We start from the raw sequence: 17768 nt of genomic DNA, 5'->3' as shown, positions 1-17768 counted from the left end.
GACATATATATATACACACACACAGATATGTATCAGTTCCTAGAAAAGTAAAGGATACATACTCAGTGCAACATCAGCTTTATTACCATCTTCCGATGCAGTGCTACTTGATTACCAGTTAAGCATTTCAGAAAAGACAATTTTCTTTTTATGTAGAATAGGGAAGAGATCTTCCCCCTTTCTCATTTACAAAAGTGATGCTGAAGAACAGAGGTTTTAAGCTATTTGACCTGATAGAGAACAAGCAAATGTTTAAATAAAAAACAAAAAGAAGCATTTTATTCCAATTTTGACTTAAGGGAAGTGCTCTAGTAAAACAGGATACTGTACACTGCCATAGTCTCCGTTACTGAGACCAGAGAACAATCAGTGTCAACTCAAATAAGTCAGCCAAAGAAGCTTACCTGTAACTCAGTACATGTAAGGTAACAGGTCTCCAGTTAATTCTTCAGAAATGGTGAAAATACACAGGCTGTCTCTGATGAGCTTGCCTTGTGTTAAGTGGTAAATAATATAAAGCATTTAATGGCTAATGATTTTCACAGCTTTCTTTCAAAATGCTAATGATCTGCAATGGAGACAGGTACTATAGCAGCCACTTCATCAATAATAAATATATTCTTTATTTTACAGAGACATTGTCTTCAAGTTTTTAATTTAAAAAATACATCACTAAGCCACCTCTCTTGCTGCTGGAGCATACAACCAGGATGTTGTTGCTATTTGACCTATCACATAGGCAAGCATGTAAGATTGTCCTAGAAGGCATTAGCTGGAACAGCAGCAGCCTTCAAGACATGAGGAATAAGAGACATTAACAGAGCCACAGATCCCTTGCTGACATCTTCCAGCAGCAAGCGCGGCTGATGGCTCACAGCCATTTTCATCTACACACATGCCAAGCCTGCCTTGGCAAAAATTCCAACTGGTAAGAATTCATCTTTAACATAAAGGACCTGCATTGTATTGCCCGCCTATATCACAGATTTGGTTCTCCGACAGTAACGTTACAAACATCCGCAAGACGCTAAGCGCTCAACTCCCATTTAAGACGGTGGGACCAGACCATGCTGGACAGACCTACAGGACCAGGCAATAAGGAATCTACTTTCTTCATTGCATGAACTCCATCATTACAGTTTGAAGCTGCATATGAAGACGACTCCTATTTTTGGAACCGCTATGCTCTACTTCAAGCATTCACAGTAAATAAATAGCTTCTGATGTGGCTAATTAGCATAGGAAGATAATAAAAAAATTTTTGGAGAGAGCTTTTTCTTCTTCTTTAAAATCCTCTGGGAGACACCTCCAAGGATCAGCCATCAACTATAAAAAGGTACCTTCTTAAATTTTAGAAAATAAGTAAATGTCAAACATTGATTCTCACTGTGAAGTTCTATCTTCACATTTGTAATCAGTATCAACCCAGTCTATCAAAATCCATCCTCATTTGGCTTGGAGTCATTTCTCTGAAGAAAGCAGCCAATTTGACCATCCATTTCCCTCAGCACCAGTGCATTTAAAGTTCATTACCAACATGAGATACGACACTGGAAAAAATGGATCCCTACCCCAAATTATTTGAGAACGATAGTAGCATGCATCTCAGAGAAGCCTGTCAGCACTGGGTTGTAAAAAGCAGTCTGACAAGCAGTCAAGCCATTGGATGTACTAGTCAGAGTACAGAAGTACATCTGCTGTCATAAAGCTAATGCCAAGGTCATCACCCCACAAAGTGGAGCATGAGATTTCATTGCAAAAGCAGAACAACCACCCAAGTGATTAAGTTTCTGTGCAAGTCTTTGACTGCATGCTCAAGTGGCACTGGTCACTATGCAGAAGTATTCAAATTTTAGGGAGGGTTTCCTTTTATGATATAAAAGTTTTGGCAATCTAAGATCAATTACTCAAGCCTGCCTGGAAAACTGTAATAGGTATTTAAATACTGCAAAGCAAAAGGAAGTTTTTCAGGAGCTCAGAACACTAAGCAGTCCACTAAGAAAGCTGAGGGAAGTGAGGACAGGAAAGAAAAAAAAAAATCCACTGACTCCTTGTAGAGCACTCAGTCCAAAAAAAACCCAAACCCAAAAAACACAAAACCCCAAACAAAGATGAAGTATTAGTGTTTCAGCCATGGATGAGCTTCAATGGAAGCTTTGCTTCTGTCTCCATAGTCATACAACAGTTCTTCACCTGCTTTAATGTCTCTGGAAGCTATCAATATGAGATGAGGCACACCATCAATGTCATGAAGCTTTGTTTGACAATTGCCACATTTGCTGTGATTAATCAGTCTTCCCAGACGGTTAGTTTCTTTTGTAGCATCAACACTGAAAGAACAAGAACAGAATGCAGGATTGCTACATATCATGCAGTCATATTTGTGGACAAAAAACAAAGCGCAAATCAGATAAAAGAACAAGGAATCCATACAGGGCTTGAAAAATGAAGGAAAACCAGAGCATTACAGAATATTAATATGATTAAACAGACAACACATAATGGCAATGTAGGTAAACTAAAGCAATTCTGGGAGATTTTTAAGTTAGCACAAACCCCAGAAAACAGCCAACTTCAGACTGTTTTACAGTGATAAACCATGCACGTGGGGTGGGTGTCAGGTACTACAGAAAGAAGGACACCCAGTCAAAGACAGTTGAAGGAAATATTTATCTTCCAGAGAGTTTGTCCATACTGCTTTTCAAACTAAATCCTTGCAACTCAGGAAAAGTAGTTAATTTTACAAGAGAATAAATTTAGGCAGAATTCCATGGCAGAGCTCAAAATCTCATCCAGGCAGATACAACTCTCCATGCAGCTTGTGCTGTACTTCAAAGAATATGGCTTTGAGTCACCTACCATTCCTTTTAGCCCACAGGTGCAGAAAGATCTTGGACCATGAAACAGTGCTACAAAAAGATTTCCTAATTCATGGTTCCCGTTAAAAAAAATTTTGCATGAAAACAAGAAAAGACTTAGCAGCATTCAAAGCCTCTATCACTCAACTGTCACACTTAAGGGAAGAGAAGCTTACCAGTACGTTTTGCTGAGGTACTGAAAATAGTACATATAGCAGCCTGTGGATGGATCTTGAGCATACACAGCTTCTCGCTTTTTAGCATCAGTGATCTCTATGAGATCCCCATGATATTCAACTACAAATTCTCCTCGATTAAAATGCTTAGTAGCAATTACTCCTCTCCCTTTGCCATCGATGTAATCAATCTGTTGAGTTGAAAAGAAAATCAGCTGGGAAATTAGAAAGTATTTACATGATTGCAAATATGCTGTTTACTAGGAAATGAGTACAGGTCAGATTTGTCATTAAAAAAAATGCTACAGCAAGGTATTTGTGTGTATTGCCAACAAAGCTGTAGAAGCACAACCCACAGCATGGTGGAAGAAACATAGGATGAGTTTGGGATGCACCCTATGAGTTACCAGGTATTTTGATACAAAGTCTTCTAATCAAAGAACTAAGAATTACTTCAACTAAACAATACACAGAGAAGAGTTATCTATTTTTTCTTTTTAACTACCTATTAGCTGAGGCAGAAAGCTCTTCCATTTCACATGCACCATCACCATTAGCATGCACAGGTTAAAAAGCAACAGAAAGATTGATCACAGAAATTACATTTATCACTCCCAAGTATACTCCCCCTGTAAATTGGACAACTCCAAGAAAGTTCTCCTATCACTGTTGTAGATGCGACAGTGTTAATTGCAGGCTGCTGCTTTTCAAGAATCACAGCTCTTCTGCACTTTCAGGAGCCATTTCTGCTTTGAATTCTAAAAAGGGCAATCAGAGTAACCCAAGTGGTAAGCACTTGGTCCCAATAACTAGTATTTGTTAGCAGTGGGAGGAAAACCAGTACAACCCATTATCCCAAGTGCCATAATGAAGACCCACTGTGACTGGCTGTAAATAGGCTAAGACAATTTGTTACCATACAGACAGTATATATGGGTTGTACCTTTTAAGCATATGACAATTAAGATGCTGTATCTAACCCCACTTCTGGAAGCTAAACCAAGAAATGAGATACTAAAGGAAGCAAGTGCATTTTCAGTAAATACTATAAAGGTCCCTCAATATTTATGACTGAGGCTGCATATACATATTCTTCAGAGCTAAATATTGTCCATCCAAAAGGAAAGACAGTGTGCTCCAGTTCTGCTGCACTTTCATCGTTCTATCAATGAACTACAGCAGTCTGAGACTGAATCTGTTCAAGCAGAAAGTAGCAGAACTAACAGCAAGATACCATATAAACAGCACATGGCTACTTAGGCTGGCATTGCAGTTACCTTCATTCCTTCTTCCTTCCCACTTGTAATTAGCTCATCTATTTTCCTCCTCTCCTCAGTCTGCAGAATAAACAAGAACAAAACCACAGTATTGTTGATAGTTTTTGTAGCTTATTCTATAGCTAAAAGGAAATTATTAGCCCATGACACTCATTTTTCCAAACCACCCCATATTTCTAGCAAAACTGAATGTTAAAGAGACAGATTTCTGCCCCCCAAAATATATAAGCGGCTAGACTTTGTCCTAGAAGAAATGGATCAGCATTTCTGAATTTTAAGAATGTCCTTAATACTTCCAGTGCACAATGCTATTTGTATTTGGCCAATGGAAACCATTTACAGATAGTTACACACTTCCTCAAACATTCAGTTAAATGTCAACATTATAAGTAATGTTATTTTAACAAGATGCACTACCTCCAATTCAGATTTGCTCTTCCTGGAACTTCTTCTAACTGGGTAATAATCTGTCACTTTTCGATTTGGTGTTCTTCCTTGCGTTCTAAGGGATAAGAAAAACAGAGAACACACGTATTTCAGACTACTTGTGAAGTTATGCCTCTAGGACAGAGGTACCTGTAAGAAATTTTTATTTTCAGCTTGGTATGTTGAAAGGTGATCAATGTGAATCAGCGTTTCTTATCAGTACTCTTCACTTCAAGCCAAAAGCCACATCCCCTTTTCTTCCCCACGCTATTTCCATTACTCAGTATCAATTCTCTAACAATAAGCACGAGATGCCATTGGAAACCAACTGAAGGTCACATTAGAAGTATGAAGCCCCGTGTGCCTTGCCAGAAGGCACTCTAAAATTTAGGTCATGAAAACTGCTTTGCAAGGAATTCATTAATGTTGGGTCACATTACTCCCATATCATGAGAAAGAGTATCAGCTTAGCCAGGAAGCCTCCAACTGTAATTAATCTAATATTCTGTTTCTGACAAGATACATTCCCATTTGTCCACGGAAAAGTAGGTCTTAACGGCTCATTAACTTCTTTTTCTATAGGTGATCAGCAAGTATTTCACTTGATATAAAATACACTAACCTTGCTTTCAAGAAAAACAAAAGTCTTCTGCAAGGTAGATAAAATACTTCCGGTGCTATTTTGTGTTTTTCAAACATGTTATTCTTGAGAAAACAAAGATTTGCTCCCCCCCAACACAAACATTTGCTTAAAAAAAGGCAACAAAACAGGAGTAACATTAATTACAGGTCTGACTATAGCTCCTGAAGGACAAATGCAGATCAAAGCCTCCTGGTGCAAAAGGACATACAGAAGAAAAGCTTTTACAATTCCAGAAGTCACTTACTTTCTCCTTGGTCCACGTTTTGCTTTAACCATCTTTTTCTGAGCTGGCTTTGCATTGGCCTCATCAGCACAGTCTGAAGGCAGGGGCGTCTTTTGAGTTTCTACAGTTTCTTGGTTTTGATCAGAGGAGGGCACTGAAGTATTGCACCCACCTTCTTTATCCTTCTGGTCTTCTGGTTTCATAGCACCTTCAATTATATTGCCACCACTCTTTTTTTCTGGTGACAGGAAAATAAAGTAAGGCTCTGAACTTAGGATCACCTATACCAGAGTGCTTTAAATGAATTCCAGTGGTTTCTAGTCCATGTTTCTAGTTCTGTCAAACAGGAGAAAGAGGGAGGGAATCACACAATCTCTTTCTGCTAGAACCCAGATAGGCTGTTACTCAATTTTTGACTGGTTATTGCTACAGTACACACAGTACAGAGGGAGGGGTGAGCAGAGAAAAGGAACAGGTAAAACAGAGCCCAAGTACTTCATCACGTTAGGTTTGCAACTCAAGAGTCTTCTAAACCTGAACATGCAGCACCTTCTGCGCAGTGTTTGAGATGACTGTGCAGTTTGCTACTCAGTGCATCTGGCATACTAAATTATCAAGTTGCCATAAGCTAATCAACAACCTGCACTGAGAGGGAGAGGAAGCCTCTCTGGATCCTGCACTGCTGTGATCAGTAGCTGCAGACGCTGGTACCAAGCGGCCAACACCACTCAGACAAAATCCACAGGAGCTAAAGGGCTTGCACTTATAAGAAGTCTACCCCACACACAACCAACTTTTTCTTAGTTGCATGCATCCTACCTTGATATGACCACATCCTCCTTCTCAGCCAACTGATTTAGAGGTAGGTGAGCATGGCTTAAACCTCACTAGTTTTTATTCAAAGCAAACCACCAGGTTTAACAGTCCTATCTGCTGAGACAGATGTTTCGATCCCACTGGAGAAGTGAAGCACAGCTGCAAGGCCACAGCAGTGGGACATCCTAAAGCCATCTTCGCTTTCTTGTCAAAACTGGGGAGCTAAATCAGGAGCTAAAGGCCCTAAGTTTCCAGAAAAACTGACACTCCCTGTGTTGAGTGGGACATAAAATACCTGCTTGCTGAAAGTGTTTGCATCAAAATGTTTTGACAAATTACCAAGGTTATTAAATGCACCTTTAAACACAAGACAGCCTTCCCCCCTCCCCAAACTTATGGAACATTCCCATTTCTAGTCACTACAATGAAGCATCTACGAAGCCTGGCACCTGGCGTCCACAGTCTGTGCTCCTCCTTCTCACTGCCTTTATTTCATCCTGAAAATTTAAGAATTGTTTCTTTTTCTACCGTACCTCTACCTCATACCTGATTTGACTTTGAATTGCCTTTATATAAATTTGTATGAAGTAGTCAAATTACAGAATAAACCAGTTTCAGGTAATAAAACAGCCCCCCCCCCCCCCCAAATTAGATAAACTGTCAAACACTGACCTGAAAAATCAGAGTAATAATAGAATTGCAGGGAGCTTAGGGCATATTAACAACACAAGCGTTAGCTTTTTATATCCAGAGAGACAATACAAACATAGCCAGACAAAAATTTGAGGAAAAATTGCCTGGTAAACCTATGACCTAAGTTTTGAAAAGGATAAGGACACCCTCATCTCTGTAGTGTCCCAGTTTGCCAATAAAGTTGGAGGACTGAGAAAGCAGCTGGGCCAGGGGAGCTGCCTGACCTTCTTGACTGTGTATTAAAGTTTTCAAATCAGGGGCAGGGGGAAGCACATTTAATGAGGCAAGCAATCCAAAGATCAATCTTACCATCTCCTTTCCTGTAGGTTTCGTTTAGTGTTTTGCCCTGACATTTCACCTCGTGATACATGACAGAGTTTTCCTCTTGAAGCGGGGGGCGAGCACCAGGAGTTTTGTTAGGATTCAGGTAGCTGTAGATTTTGGATTGACCAATAAACACATTCTCCTAAAACAGACCCACACAAACATCAGTACATCATAGAGATGCCAGGAACCTCAAGTTAATATCCACAACATGCTGCAAAGACCAGGGCTGACAGCTGACCATGCTAATGCAAATTACACTGCTTTAATGCATCATCCTTGCTGCTATTGCTATTTCTACTAAGTGAAAATGTAACGGTGGTAAGCGCTCAGAAATCTTTACTAATGCAAACTCTCAGTCCAAGAGGACTTTCATATGAAATGTGGCAGGATGGGGTAGTCATAACTAACTCCAGCTTCCACCTTCTGCTTCACAGTATGAACTCTGGTGCTAAAAAAAAAAACAAAACCAAAACCCAACCCTTAGCTCATCATGAGGAAGGGGGCCTCTAAGAGTGCAAGCCAAAAGAAAATACGAATAACACAGCAAAAATTGCCCAAGCCTAGAACATACCTCTCATAGCCAGAGAGGTATGAGCTTACCCAAAGACACTCATGAGGTGTCAGATGTTACTGCAGTTAATTATATGCTCTACTGAGCAACACAGAGGACAGGAATCAGTTTTGCACAGTCTACCTTGAGTGACACCTCTCAGTGAAGTCTGGGAGATAACCAATGCTATCTTTTTATCCATTTTATTTCACAAAATAAAGTGTAAAAGTAGTTAGTGGCAAAAGAAACATTAAAGAGTCTACACAAAGCACTTATGCCCAGCCAGGAAAACAGTAAAACCCTCTGGCATGGTCAAACACCACAGAGACCAGGGTTTGTACACTGGCTCAGGCAAGCAGTATCAAATTTAGCAAAGTTTAGTGGAGTCGTGTCACTTTTGCTTTTACAGTCTCCTGCCACCTCGCCAAGTTTGACTGTGCGGTGTATGTAGGGCACACAGATTGCAACCGTGAAATCTCAGTGTCTGGACAAGCAGATGCAACTTGGCCAGAATGAGTTTTTCTTGGCTATAGTTTGACTCAGCTGAAAGCAATTTTCAGACTTTGCAAGCCAGTTAAAACAACAAAAACATGCATCCATTTTTTTAGAAAAGCACACCAAGGTTCCCATTAGTTAAAAAAATAGCTCAAATATAGCTGACTAAACAAATACTATGTAGTCACACAAACACTAAAAAAAAGTAAACAAAGCACACAATAGAATACATAGGATAATTTTAATAATTAACATAATCACGAGTAACAAACTTAATGCGTACATAATTCACACACAAAATAAGACCAGTTAAAGGCTCAGATCTTAGTCCACAAATAAGCTTCACTAAAGATTAAGATTACAGTAGAACAGCCTGAGAAAAAGCAAGTCAGTCAGATGCTCCCTGACCCCCAATACTTCTGAAAGGCCTATGACTTATTAAAAAACTGGGGCTTTTAAGGATGAAATACTATGAAAACACTCCATTTTAACAATTGCAAGCAGCAAACCCTGCGCTGCAAAGCTCTCAAGATTTAGTGAAGAGTTTAAATATGGGCATTTCAGGAGAAAGCCAGAAGCGGCGAACTGCAGCAGTCCACCTGCCAGCAGAGCCTTCTGGCTTGGAATACAGCATTAACAGGAAACGAACAACAGTTTTTCCAACGTAGCTTCCTCCCCTCATTCCCAGCTCCCTGCCTGCTGTGCTCTTGGCGCTACCGAGACACGGCTGCCACGTCTTTGTCTGTGCCAGGCTTGAGACCCTCGAGAACAGAGATTTTCTGAGCACAGCAGAGCACACGAAGGGCTGCTGAGGAGCTCTGGGATGTGATGCAATAGCCACAATGACTTCCACGGGGGGGGTTAAATGCAAAGCGACGATCAACCTCCGGCCAACCGCCTGTTAACAGAACTAGAGGACGGGGAGAATGGCACGGAGGGACTGCCGAGCCCGGGGCCTGCCTGCTCGCTGGCAGCCCCGGCAGCGCCCCGCGCTTGCAGGGCGGCTGCGGCAGGGCACGGGGGAACACGGAAAGAGTCCGATTCCACTCAAAGTGAAGCGATTTCTGAACGACCCGCGGAGCCCCAGAAGCCAGGCGCCCACGGCCACGCCGCGCCCCGGGGCGTCCCGCACGCCGGCTCGCTCGCTCGGCGGGGGGAAGCGGAGGGCGCAGCAGACCCCAGGAGCCGCCCGCCCCTGCTCCGCCCGCCCAGGCCCGGGCAGTGCTTACCCCGCCGGCCCGGGGGCGGCCGGGGCCCTTCCTCTCGGCGCTCTCGGGGCTCGCCTCCTCCGCGCCGCCCGCCCTGGCCTTGGGCATGTTCTTCCCTAGGAACAAGGGGGGAAGATCGGCGCCTGAGCCATGTCCGGCGCGGCCGCCCGCGGTCATCGCCCGGCCGCCGCGGCCTGCGCCATGTTTAAAGGGCTGGATGCGGCAGGGCGAGCCGCGGCGGCCCAGCCCCTTCCCGGCGAGCTGCGCACACCGCGCGGGGGAGGAGTCCCGCCGGCCCCGGCGCCCCGCGCCTCCCGGGAGGAGCCTCCGCGCCGCGGAGATGCCCCGCGCCGCCCGGCCCCCGCCCTGCGCGACAGCCCGCCGCGCCCCCGGCCCGGCCCCGCCGCGCCGCGCCCCCGGGCCCGCTCCTCCCCGCCGCCACGCCCGCGCACCTTTAGCCATGACCGCGGCGGCGCGGCCCGGCGCCCAGGAGCCCCCCGCGGCCGGGCTGCCCCGACGGTCCCCGAGGAGCTCCCCCGCCGAATCCAAACGCTCCGCAGGGAGACGCCGCGCTCCCCTCCGCAACCCCATTGGCTTAACCGCGTGCCGATAACCGCTTCCGCGCCCCCGATTGGCGCGCAGAGCCGCACCCCGCCCTCTCCCTGTCACACAGGGGTGGTGGCAGCTCCTGGGAACAGGGTTTAAATGTGCGTTCCCTGGACGCTGATTGGCCCGTGCGAAGGGCAACCGGCGCTCTGATTGGCGGCCCGGGAAGGAACGCCCCTTCCGCGGCAGGGCCCCGCCACGTGGGTAGGACGCCCCGCTGGGAGCGGGCCCCCGCCGGCCCGTCCGTGCCCCGCGGAGCGGCGAAGGGCGCCGCGGGGGGAGGAAAGGGGGCGGAAGGGGGCGGGGGTGTCGGTGAGACGTACCCCCCCTCCCGGCCGGTCTCGCGGCGCATCGGCATCACCCAGCGCCGTCCCGTCGATGCCTCCTCCCTCCCGCAGCTCGTCGCGGAGCAGATGGATCTCCGCTCCGGCCTCCCCGGCCGCGGGTGCGCACAGCCACCGCACAGCGGGGACCCCTAATCCTAACGGGGCTGTAAAGCTCTGCTTTGCGAAATTATCGGGCTGCTCTATGCCATGTCTAGCTTCAATCTCCCTGCTTGAAATTTAAGTCCATGAATTCCATCCTCAAAGCTTGCCTGGAGAACAGATACTACTCAAGTATTGGGCTTGAGCGTCAAAACCTGTCCCGTGCAACCCCCTGTTCCGTAACAAGGGCAGCTAAGACATGGCACCACTACAGAGCCGTCCCCAGGAAAGCGTGAGCAGCCTTCAGCATCGACGCCTTGATCAGGAGCTCACGACAGGTGCAGTGCATACACTTCAGAATCGGGAAAGTACGATTGCAAAGAGTAAAGCAGCAACAAGGGCATGCAGGTCGGGCAATGCTCCGGGTTTCTTCTTTGCTAGTGGATGTCATCATGGAAGTTAGGAAATGACCACACAGGGCCTCTTTGGTCAATTATATTGAACAACAACGTATGACTAGTCTTTCTTCTTATCTGCGTTGGCCCTTTTCGGGCTTATCTAACAACAGCCGCCTGTGTGCGCTCAGGATAGGGTCCCATAGTACGTGAGCTGTCCTCACAGGGGAAAGCTTCCCACCCACGGCTCATCTGCAGCCAAAGGCCGCTGCTTGTCCTGCGGGCATTCCTACAGCGACACAATTGGCCAGTACGGGATGGCGGTACAACTGAAAACTATCTCTGTCCTTAAGAAGAACAACAGAAAAAAAAACACCAAAGCACTATCAACTTCAGCCAGAAACACCCAGAAGGGACGGCTGCATCCCTCCCGGACAAGACACGAATGCGGCGTGACTGCAGAGGAGATACCAGAAGGCAGCATGGTGATTCAGCCTACCCTCTCCTCATTTTGCAACAGCCCTCTGCATAACCAGGCACTTCGAGAAAAGGCCAAAGAAACCCAGCCCTGCATTGTCACCATCATTTATTATGTCTGTGTCTTCACTAACAAGGCACATGCATTTCACAGAAGGGCAACCAAAATGCACTAGGTGTTTTCCTGTAAACTCCATCGGACACAAGGCTGCAGCCAGCCAATGTCAGCTGGGCGTCATGTTGATGAACTTCTCTGTTAAGGCAGGTATACCAAGCTCTCCAGAAGAGCACCGGAGCCCTTGGCAGACACGGGTCTGATTTTTCCACCCCAATTCACACTGTTCTTTTCATACAGCTAGGATGTGACTGGAAAACACTCTTCATAAATCACTAAAGATGATTTCCTCCTTGTGGTAAGCGAGGAACCCTGTTCCTAATGTCTTGGGAAAGCTCTGGAAACACCTTTACTGTAGTTTTGCTCAGCTTTTGGGGGTTGGATATTTTTAATATTCATTTTATATACGTATATTAAACAAAGCAACAGAGTTTGCACTGAAGCTGTGTGGGCCGCCACTAGAGGGCAAAGCAAGCTAAGTAATTACCTTCCCCAAAGCAACAAAGAAAACAACGTCATCTCTAACGGGCCTCTGCTCTCAGCACGGTGGGATCACGCTACTAATTAACAAAATACGCTGATTTTACCCCCCCCGAGCTCTCCTCAGGGAGTTATGGCCAAAAAGCCAGTACCGAGGGGAAGTTAAAAGGTTACCGCACGTAAGGCTATAGCCCAAAATAGGACGCGTCTGTCTGCAACCGCCCCTCACCGTGACTCAGGATACACAGCTGATGGGAAAGTGCCGGCCGACTCCCGTAGTCCAGAGGGAGCAGCACGACTCCCGCCAGCACCAGCTTTAAAACCCAGTGACCTAAATATTATCTCCCGTAGTATGCTCTAAGGGCAGCTCCTGAGAGCGCTACGTGTAATGCGGCAACGTGAAACTGTTCTGTGGGGGAAGGGATGAAAAATTAAATGAGCAAGGCGTTGGATTTGCTCAGGAAGGAAAGAAAATCTTCAGAGTAAATACCTTCAGTCTAAATTAACACTTCACCCAGTGTAAAAAAAACCAACTTATTTTTTTAGGACCGGTTACCTTTGAATTCAAAAGTTCAATCGCTTTCAAATATACCAACAAGATGCTTGTGAAATATTTCCACCTAAGAGCAAGCTCTGGCTGTAGTTCTCACACAGCATCTGTCATATTTGCAATTAAATAAATATCACAACATTTACACAAATTACTTATTCACAAGATGAAATCCCGACAATTTGTGTTTCAGCCACTGTACCTCTCCGTTAGAAAGCAAGTAAAAACAATGCCCTAAGGGTAACTCTTGAGTGTTACATTAAGCAACATTATTTTATAAAGTTATATAGTAAAATGCCAGTAGGTGCTAACTACTTTCATAGATTATAAAATACAATTACTTTCAGAACAGCATCTACTAATGATAAAAAAGATCATCTCTGACCAAAAAGGGCATTCAGTGAGATCCTTAAATTACGAGGAAAATCCTACGGAAACAGCATCCTGCAGATAATTCTGCCCGTGCTAATTTCACGCCAATAGGAAGCATCATTGCCATCAGTGGGATTACTCACCTCTCCCAGTCGAGGATGATCATAAACTCTGCTCACAGGCCTGACGGATAACTATCTTTTCAACTCAAGACATCAAAAACGTCACTTTCTCGCCGTGATTGTAGGGAGCTGCTTAGATGCCTTTAATGTTAGATACACCGCATGTGGACTGTACTTCATCATGCCTTTATTTGAAGTGTGTAGAGGGCAATAATCAAGGTATGAGCTGCCATTTAAATTGTTCTTCTCATCTCTGGCTGGACTTCTGTTGTCTTTTTCTCCATTTAGTGTCTGAGCCATCGCTGATTAATCTGAATTACTTAAGTCAGTTTAATTAACATTGCTTTGTCTTTAAATAGCTTAGCCTAAATCTGTCTAATCCTTTATTGGTTATTTTAATCCTCATTAAGTTTGTCTTAAAATAAGCAAGCTTGTATAAAATTGAATGACCAGTACTGGACATTTTAGCAGATTTCATGACTGCCCACACTTAAATGTCTGCTTCAATTTTATGTTAAAGCTCTTAAAATTTTTTGTATTCTTACACAACTGGGAAAATGTTTTAACGGAAGACTGTCTCTTTTAGCCAGCATCTGTCAGTCTGAGGGCCTCAGGTGCTAAAAAGATCTCTCCAAATGTGAAACCAGCTTAAGTAGTCATCAGGTTTTCAAGCATAGTTAGCTCTTTGCAGCAAAAAAAATCGCATTAGCAGCTTGTAAAATACTTGCAAGGGAAAACTCATGTGCCAGCACATCCCCACGGGTGGGGCCTTTCCAGGCTGGTCAGCAGGGAAGGCCCTCCGCATAGCACCGCTGTCACCCCTCATTCTCCTAGGGCAGTCCGGGAAGCTCCTGTAAGGGACGGAAACACCGGAGGCGTGCGACAGGGAGGGCACAGGGAAGGGGGGGACTGTATATATCCCCAAGACGGGGCGGCACCGACCCCGCCAGAGTAGAGTCCTACGAAGCCGCCTGAGCGTGCCCTGACTCGGAGGCGCCCGGGCCCGGCTCCACAGGAACACCAGTGCCAACCGCAGCGGGATGGAACCGAAGGGCCGCCTGAAGGGAGACGCGTTCACCAGCGGCAGCAGGGGCGGGGAGAGACCTAGACAGCCTCACTTCTCCTCAGGCCGGCAGCCCCAGGAGGCCGAGCACCGCGCCCAGCCCGCCCGCTCAGCTCAGCTCAGCTCAGCTCAGCTCAGCTCAGCTCCCGACCGCAGCCAACGCCGCGCGCGCCGCCTCAGGCGGATACCCGACGCGCATGCGCGCGAGCGCGGCCTCCCCCGCGCGGACACGAGATGCGCCTGCGCACTGCCCGCGCCGCGGCGTCATCGCCGCGGTGTCCCCGCCTCAGGCCCCCCCCATGATGCCTCGAGAAGAGCCAGGTCTCGCGAGAGCGCCTGCCTATCGCGTCCTCGCGGCAGCCGCCATCTTGGAGGAGCCGGGATCACGTGACCGCTTGCAGCCGTTCGCCTCCGCCTTCCCCTCCCCCACCCACCGGGAACCGGGCCCAGATCGTCAGTCTCGACTCTGGCCGCCGCCCTAGGGCTGGGTCCGCCCGCGCGGACGTCGCTCTTTGAGGACGGTGGATACGCCGGGTTTTGGGGTTTTGTTTTGTTTCGTTTTGTTTGCGGGGGTGGGGGAGCTTCCTGCGTTCTCCGTGGCTGGGGCAGGGAGAAACGAGGAGCGGCATGTCACGTGACGGGGGAGCGCGGGGAGCGCGCGCCAAGGCCCGGCGGCGGCAGCGGCGGCGGGGGGCGGAGGGGGGGGGGATGGGCGCGAGACCGCCGCGGCGGCAGCCGGCCACGTGATGAGGGAGGTTAGGGTGGAGGGGGGGATGGGTCACGTGGCGCGAAGCGCGCTCCAGCGGCGGGCGGTGGCTGGTGTCACGTGGGGAGGGTGCGCCGCGTCGGGCGGGGGGGGAGGCGCGGCGGTGGTCACGTGGTGCGGCGCGGTGGGCGGCCCCAGCCCCCCTCCCCTCCCCCTCCCCTGTGAGAGGGGAGGGAGGGCAAAGATGGCGGCGGTGAGTTAGAAAGCGGCGGGCGGCGGGGCCAGCGGCGGAGACTTCCAGGACCGGCCGCGGGAGGACCGAGAGCGAGAGTGAGTGAGTCCCGCTCTGCCCTTCCGCCTGGCGGTGGGCCTGCTCGGCCGCCTCGGGGCGCTCCCTGCGCGGCGGGGCCGCCGCGGCGCCCCCGGGGGGTCCCCTCCCCTCGGTCCCCCGCCGCCGCGCACTGTGCGGTGGGGCCCGCCGCGGGGGAAGGGGGGGGGGGATTTATCCGGGAGGGAGGCCGCCGTGCCGGCAGCAAGCTCCGCGTCTCGCTCGGTTCCTCAGCCTGGGGCGGGCCCCGCGGCCGCCCCCGTCGGGGGTCCCCGGCGGGCCAGGGGCGGCGCGGCGTGCGGGGGAGGGCGCCGCTGCCTCGGCGGAGCCGCCGCTTCCTCGGGAGTCGGGCAAACTTTGTACCGGAGGGCGTGTGGGGGCGGAGGGACCGCCTGGGCGGGCGGCGAAGCCCCCTGGCTCTCCGGGGGATCGCCCGGCGGGGCTGTTTCGGCAGCGGTTGGCGGGGGTGGGGGGTGGCGGCGGCGGGGCTGGCCTCCCTTCCGTCCCCCCCTCCCGCCATCCGCCCTGCTCGGGTAAAATGGCATCGGGACCGCGGCGTCTGCCAGCCGGCTCCGCGCCGCCCGCCTTTGTGCGGTCCTTCCGCGGCTGGGTTAATTGTTAAGGTTTGAAATGGAGCCGCTCCGGTGAAACGAGGCGGGGGGGAGGGCGGGGGGGTGATTTATGGTGCTCGAGTGGCTCGAAAGGCTGCCGTGAGACGCAGCCCTTCGCCCTTCTCCGGGATCCTAATGCATTTAAAGGGATCTTTAAAGAGATGAAGGTCTGAAAACAAAAAGTCGTGCACGGGACACAATTACGCAGCCAATTCTAGCCCAACCCGGAAGTTTATGTCGGGAACACGTGTCGGTGGGGAAGGTGGCGAGGCTGGGAGCCGGGGACCCTCCCGCCGCTGCCGCCGCCTCCGCCTCCTCCCGCGGGGCCGGCCCGCCCGGCCGAGCCCTCCGGGGGCCCCGCAGCTCTGCCGGGGAGCGAGCGGTGGGGCTGAACGCCGCAGCGACAGACCCGGCCTCAAAGTCCAGGGACTCTTAACGAGCGCACCTCAAACAGAGGTTGCTAGGGTGAGTAATTGTTTAACATAAAAATGCCCTTATGGTCTGAAGGGGAAGAGGCCTTGTGGGGTTTTCTTCTTTTTTTTTTTTTTTCAGTTGTTTCATTGTTATTTTTAGCTGACCAGGTTTCACACTGTGGTTGAGGGTATAAATTAGAACTCTTGTACTTTCTTCCAGGTACTCATAGGCTGGTTTTAGATGTTTGATAGCTGTTAAACATGAGGCGAATTGTTTAAATGCTTAAAAAAAAGGTTGAATTGATGTGTTAGATAACTTTAGATTGTGTCGTTTGTTCATGCTAGTAATTTCTCTTTTTTTACTTGCTCTGGAGTTAAGAATTAACTCGGTGACATACTGTTTGGCTTTAGAGTACATAGGTTGTGTCTAGATTAAAATGATTTAAATACATACATGAATGTTTTGCAAGCTTCCCCCTCTCCCCCCCCAATTGAAAAAACTATAGCTGATGATGTAAACCAAATAATTTACTATGGCAGAAATTGTGTAACAGCACGACGTTTGGATTTTTTTTCTATATCTTCTGTACCGGCATGATATGTTGTATTTGAATGCAATCTTAGTCTTTAAAAATAAAATGTGGGCAGTTTGTCGTCTTGTCTAGACAAGTTCTTTGGTGTTAAAACTGGCTGATAGCTACTCTAAAAGCTATTGAAGTAGGTAGCAGATATGGTTAATGCATTTCTTGTGCCTTGAGATGCTCCTAGAACTGACTCCCAGGCCAAAACTAAGGAAGGGTTCTAGTGCGCAGATATTGCTTTTTATCTCTTCTGGGTTTTTACTACTTAAAAACTTTCACTACTGGTTAAGTTATCATTTCTAACCCTTTAGTCTGAAAGCTGACTTCATGCCAAATCATTGCATTGTTTAGTCTCCTAACACTTTAAAAACTTCTGAATTTCATGTTTTCAAACAGTGTATCATGGCTACTGTAAATTTCATAAAACAGTCATAAGAGAGCTGAACTGTACCTCGTGTCCTTAGAAGCTTTGACTTTAGAGGTAACCAGCATCTGAAAAACTTCTGTGTTTTTTAGAGGATTGGAAAAGTGTTCACAAAAGTCAAAGGTTTACTTTGTACATTTAAATGCAATGTTAACTACTAGTCTCAAGGTTAAAGCATGTAAGGATAGGCGAGTTCAGTGATTAGCATTTTACTCTTCAATTGGATGGTGATTTGGAAAGGACCAGAAGGGATTGGGTCGGTTGTTTTTTTTTCTTTTTTGTTGTTACCCAGGTTGCCTTCTGGAGCCAAAGGCTGTGAGATGAGCAGAACCCATCTGGATATCTGGAGAATCCTCTTGTGTGGGATTGGGGGTTAGCAGCCCTTACACCTCTGTTGTGAGAGGCTGC

The 17768-nt window shown here is 47.9% G+C and overlaps 2 protein-coding genes across 3 annotated transcripts in view; one reads left to right on the top strand and one right to left on the bottom strand.

Moving 5' to 3' along the window:
* Positions 1 to 62: 62 nt before the first annotated feature.
* KMT5A (lysine methyltransferase 5A) lies at positions 63 to 10299 on the bottom strand. Its single transcript, XM_069794838.1, has 8 exons — positions 10145 to 10299; positions 9714 to 9808; positions 7422 to 7578; positions 5625 to 5841; positions 4729 to 4813; positions 4312 to 4371; positions 3035 to 3225; positions 63 to 2330 (listed from the first exon to the last, which is right to left on the bottom strand). Exons 1-8 carry the CDS (start codon positions 10281 to 10283, stop codon positions 2120 to 2122), a joined length of 1155 nt encoding a protein of 384 aa, XP_069650939.1. The 5' UTR covers positions 10284 to 10299; the 3' UTR covers positions 63 to 2119.
* A 4871-nt stretch (positions 10300 to 15170) lies between these two features.
* The window catches only part of SBNO1 (strawberry notch homolog 1), a 36116-nt gene continuing 33518 nt past the window's right edge, over positions 15171 to 17768 (top strand). Inside the window, exon 1 of one of the 2 annotated variants that reach the window (XM_069794808.1) lies at positions 15171 to 15337. The gene's annotated coding sequence lies outside the window, so the exon portion shown is untranslated. Of the gene's footprint in view, positions 15338 to 15995; positions 16408 to 17768 lie in introns of those variants that run through there. The other variant, XM_009927217.2, reaches the window with a different exon arrangement.

The sequence above is a fragment of the Haliaeetus albicilla genome, chromosome 10 (assembly GCF_947461875.1).
Source record: "Haliaeetus albicilla chromosome 10, bHalAlb1.1, whole genome shotgun sequence".
Classification (NCBI taxonomy): domain Eukaryota; kingdom Metazoa; phylum Chordata; class Aves; order Accipitriformes; family Accipitridae; genus Haliaeetus; species Haliaeetus albicilla.
This window is presented reverse-complemented; position numbering and strand designations above follow the sequence as displayed.

What these genes read in the sequence shown, in the direction of transcription:
- KMT5A (XM_069794838.1), bottom strand. Translation starts at nt 10,283, where the DNA reads ATGGGGTTGCGGAGGGGAGCGCGGCGTCTCCCTGCGGAGCGTTTGGAT. An exon ending in CGCCGCGGTCATGGCTAAAG is followed by an intron (nt 9,809 to 10,144) that starts GTGCGCGGGCGT and finishes CCTTGTTCCTAG; the next exon opens with GGAAGAACATGCCCAAGGCC. An exon ending in GGAAGGAAGAAGGAATGAAG is followed by an intron (nt 3,226 to 4,311) that starts GTAACTGCAATG and finishes TCAACTCAACAG; the next exon opens with ATTGATTACATCGATGGCAA.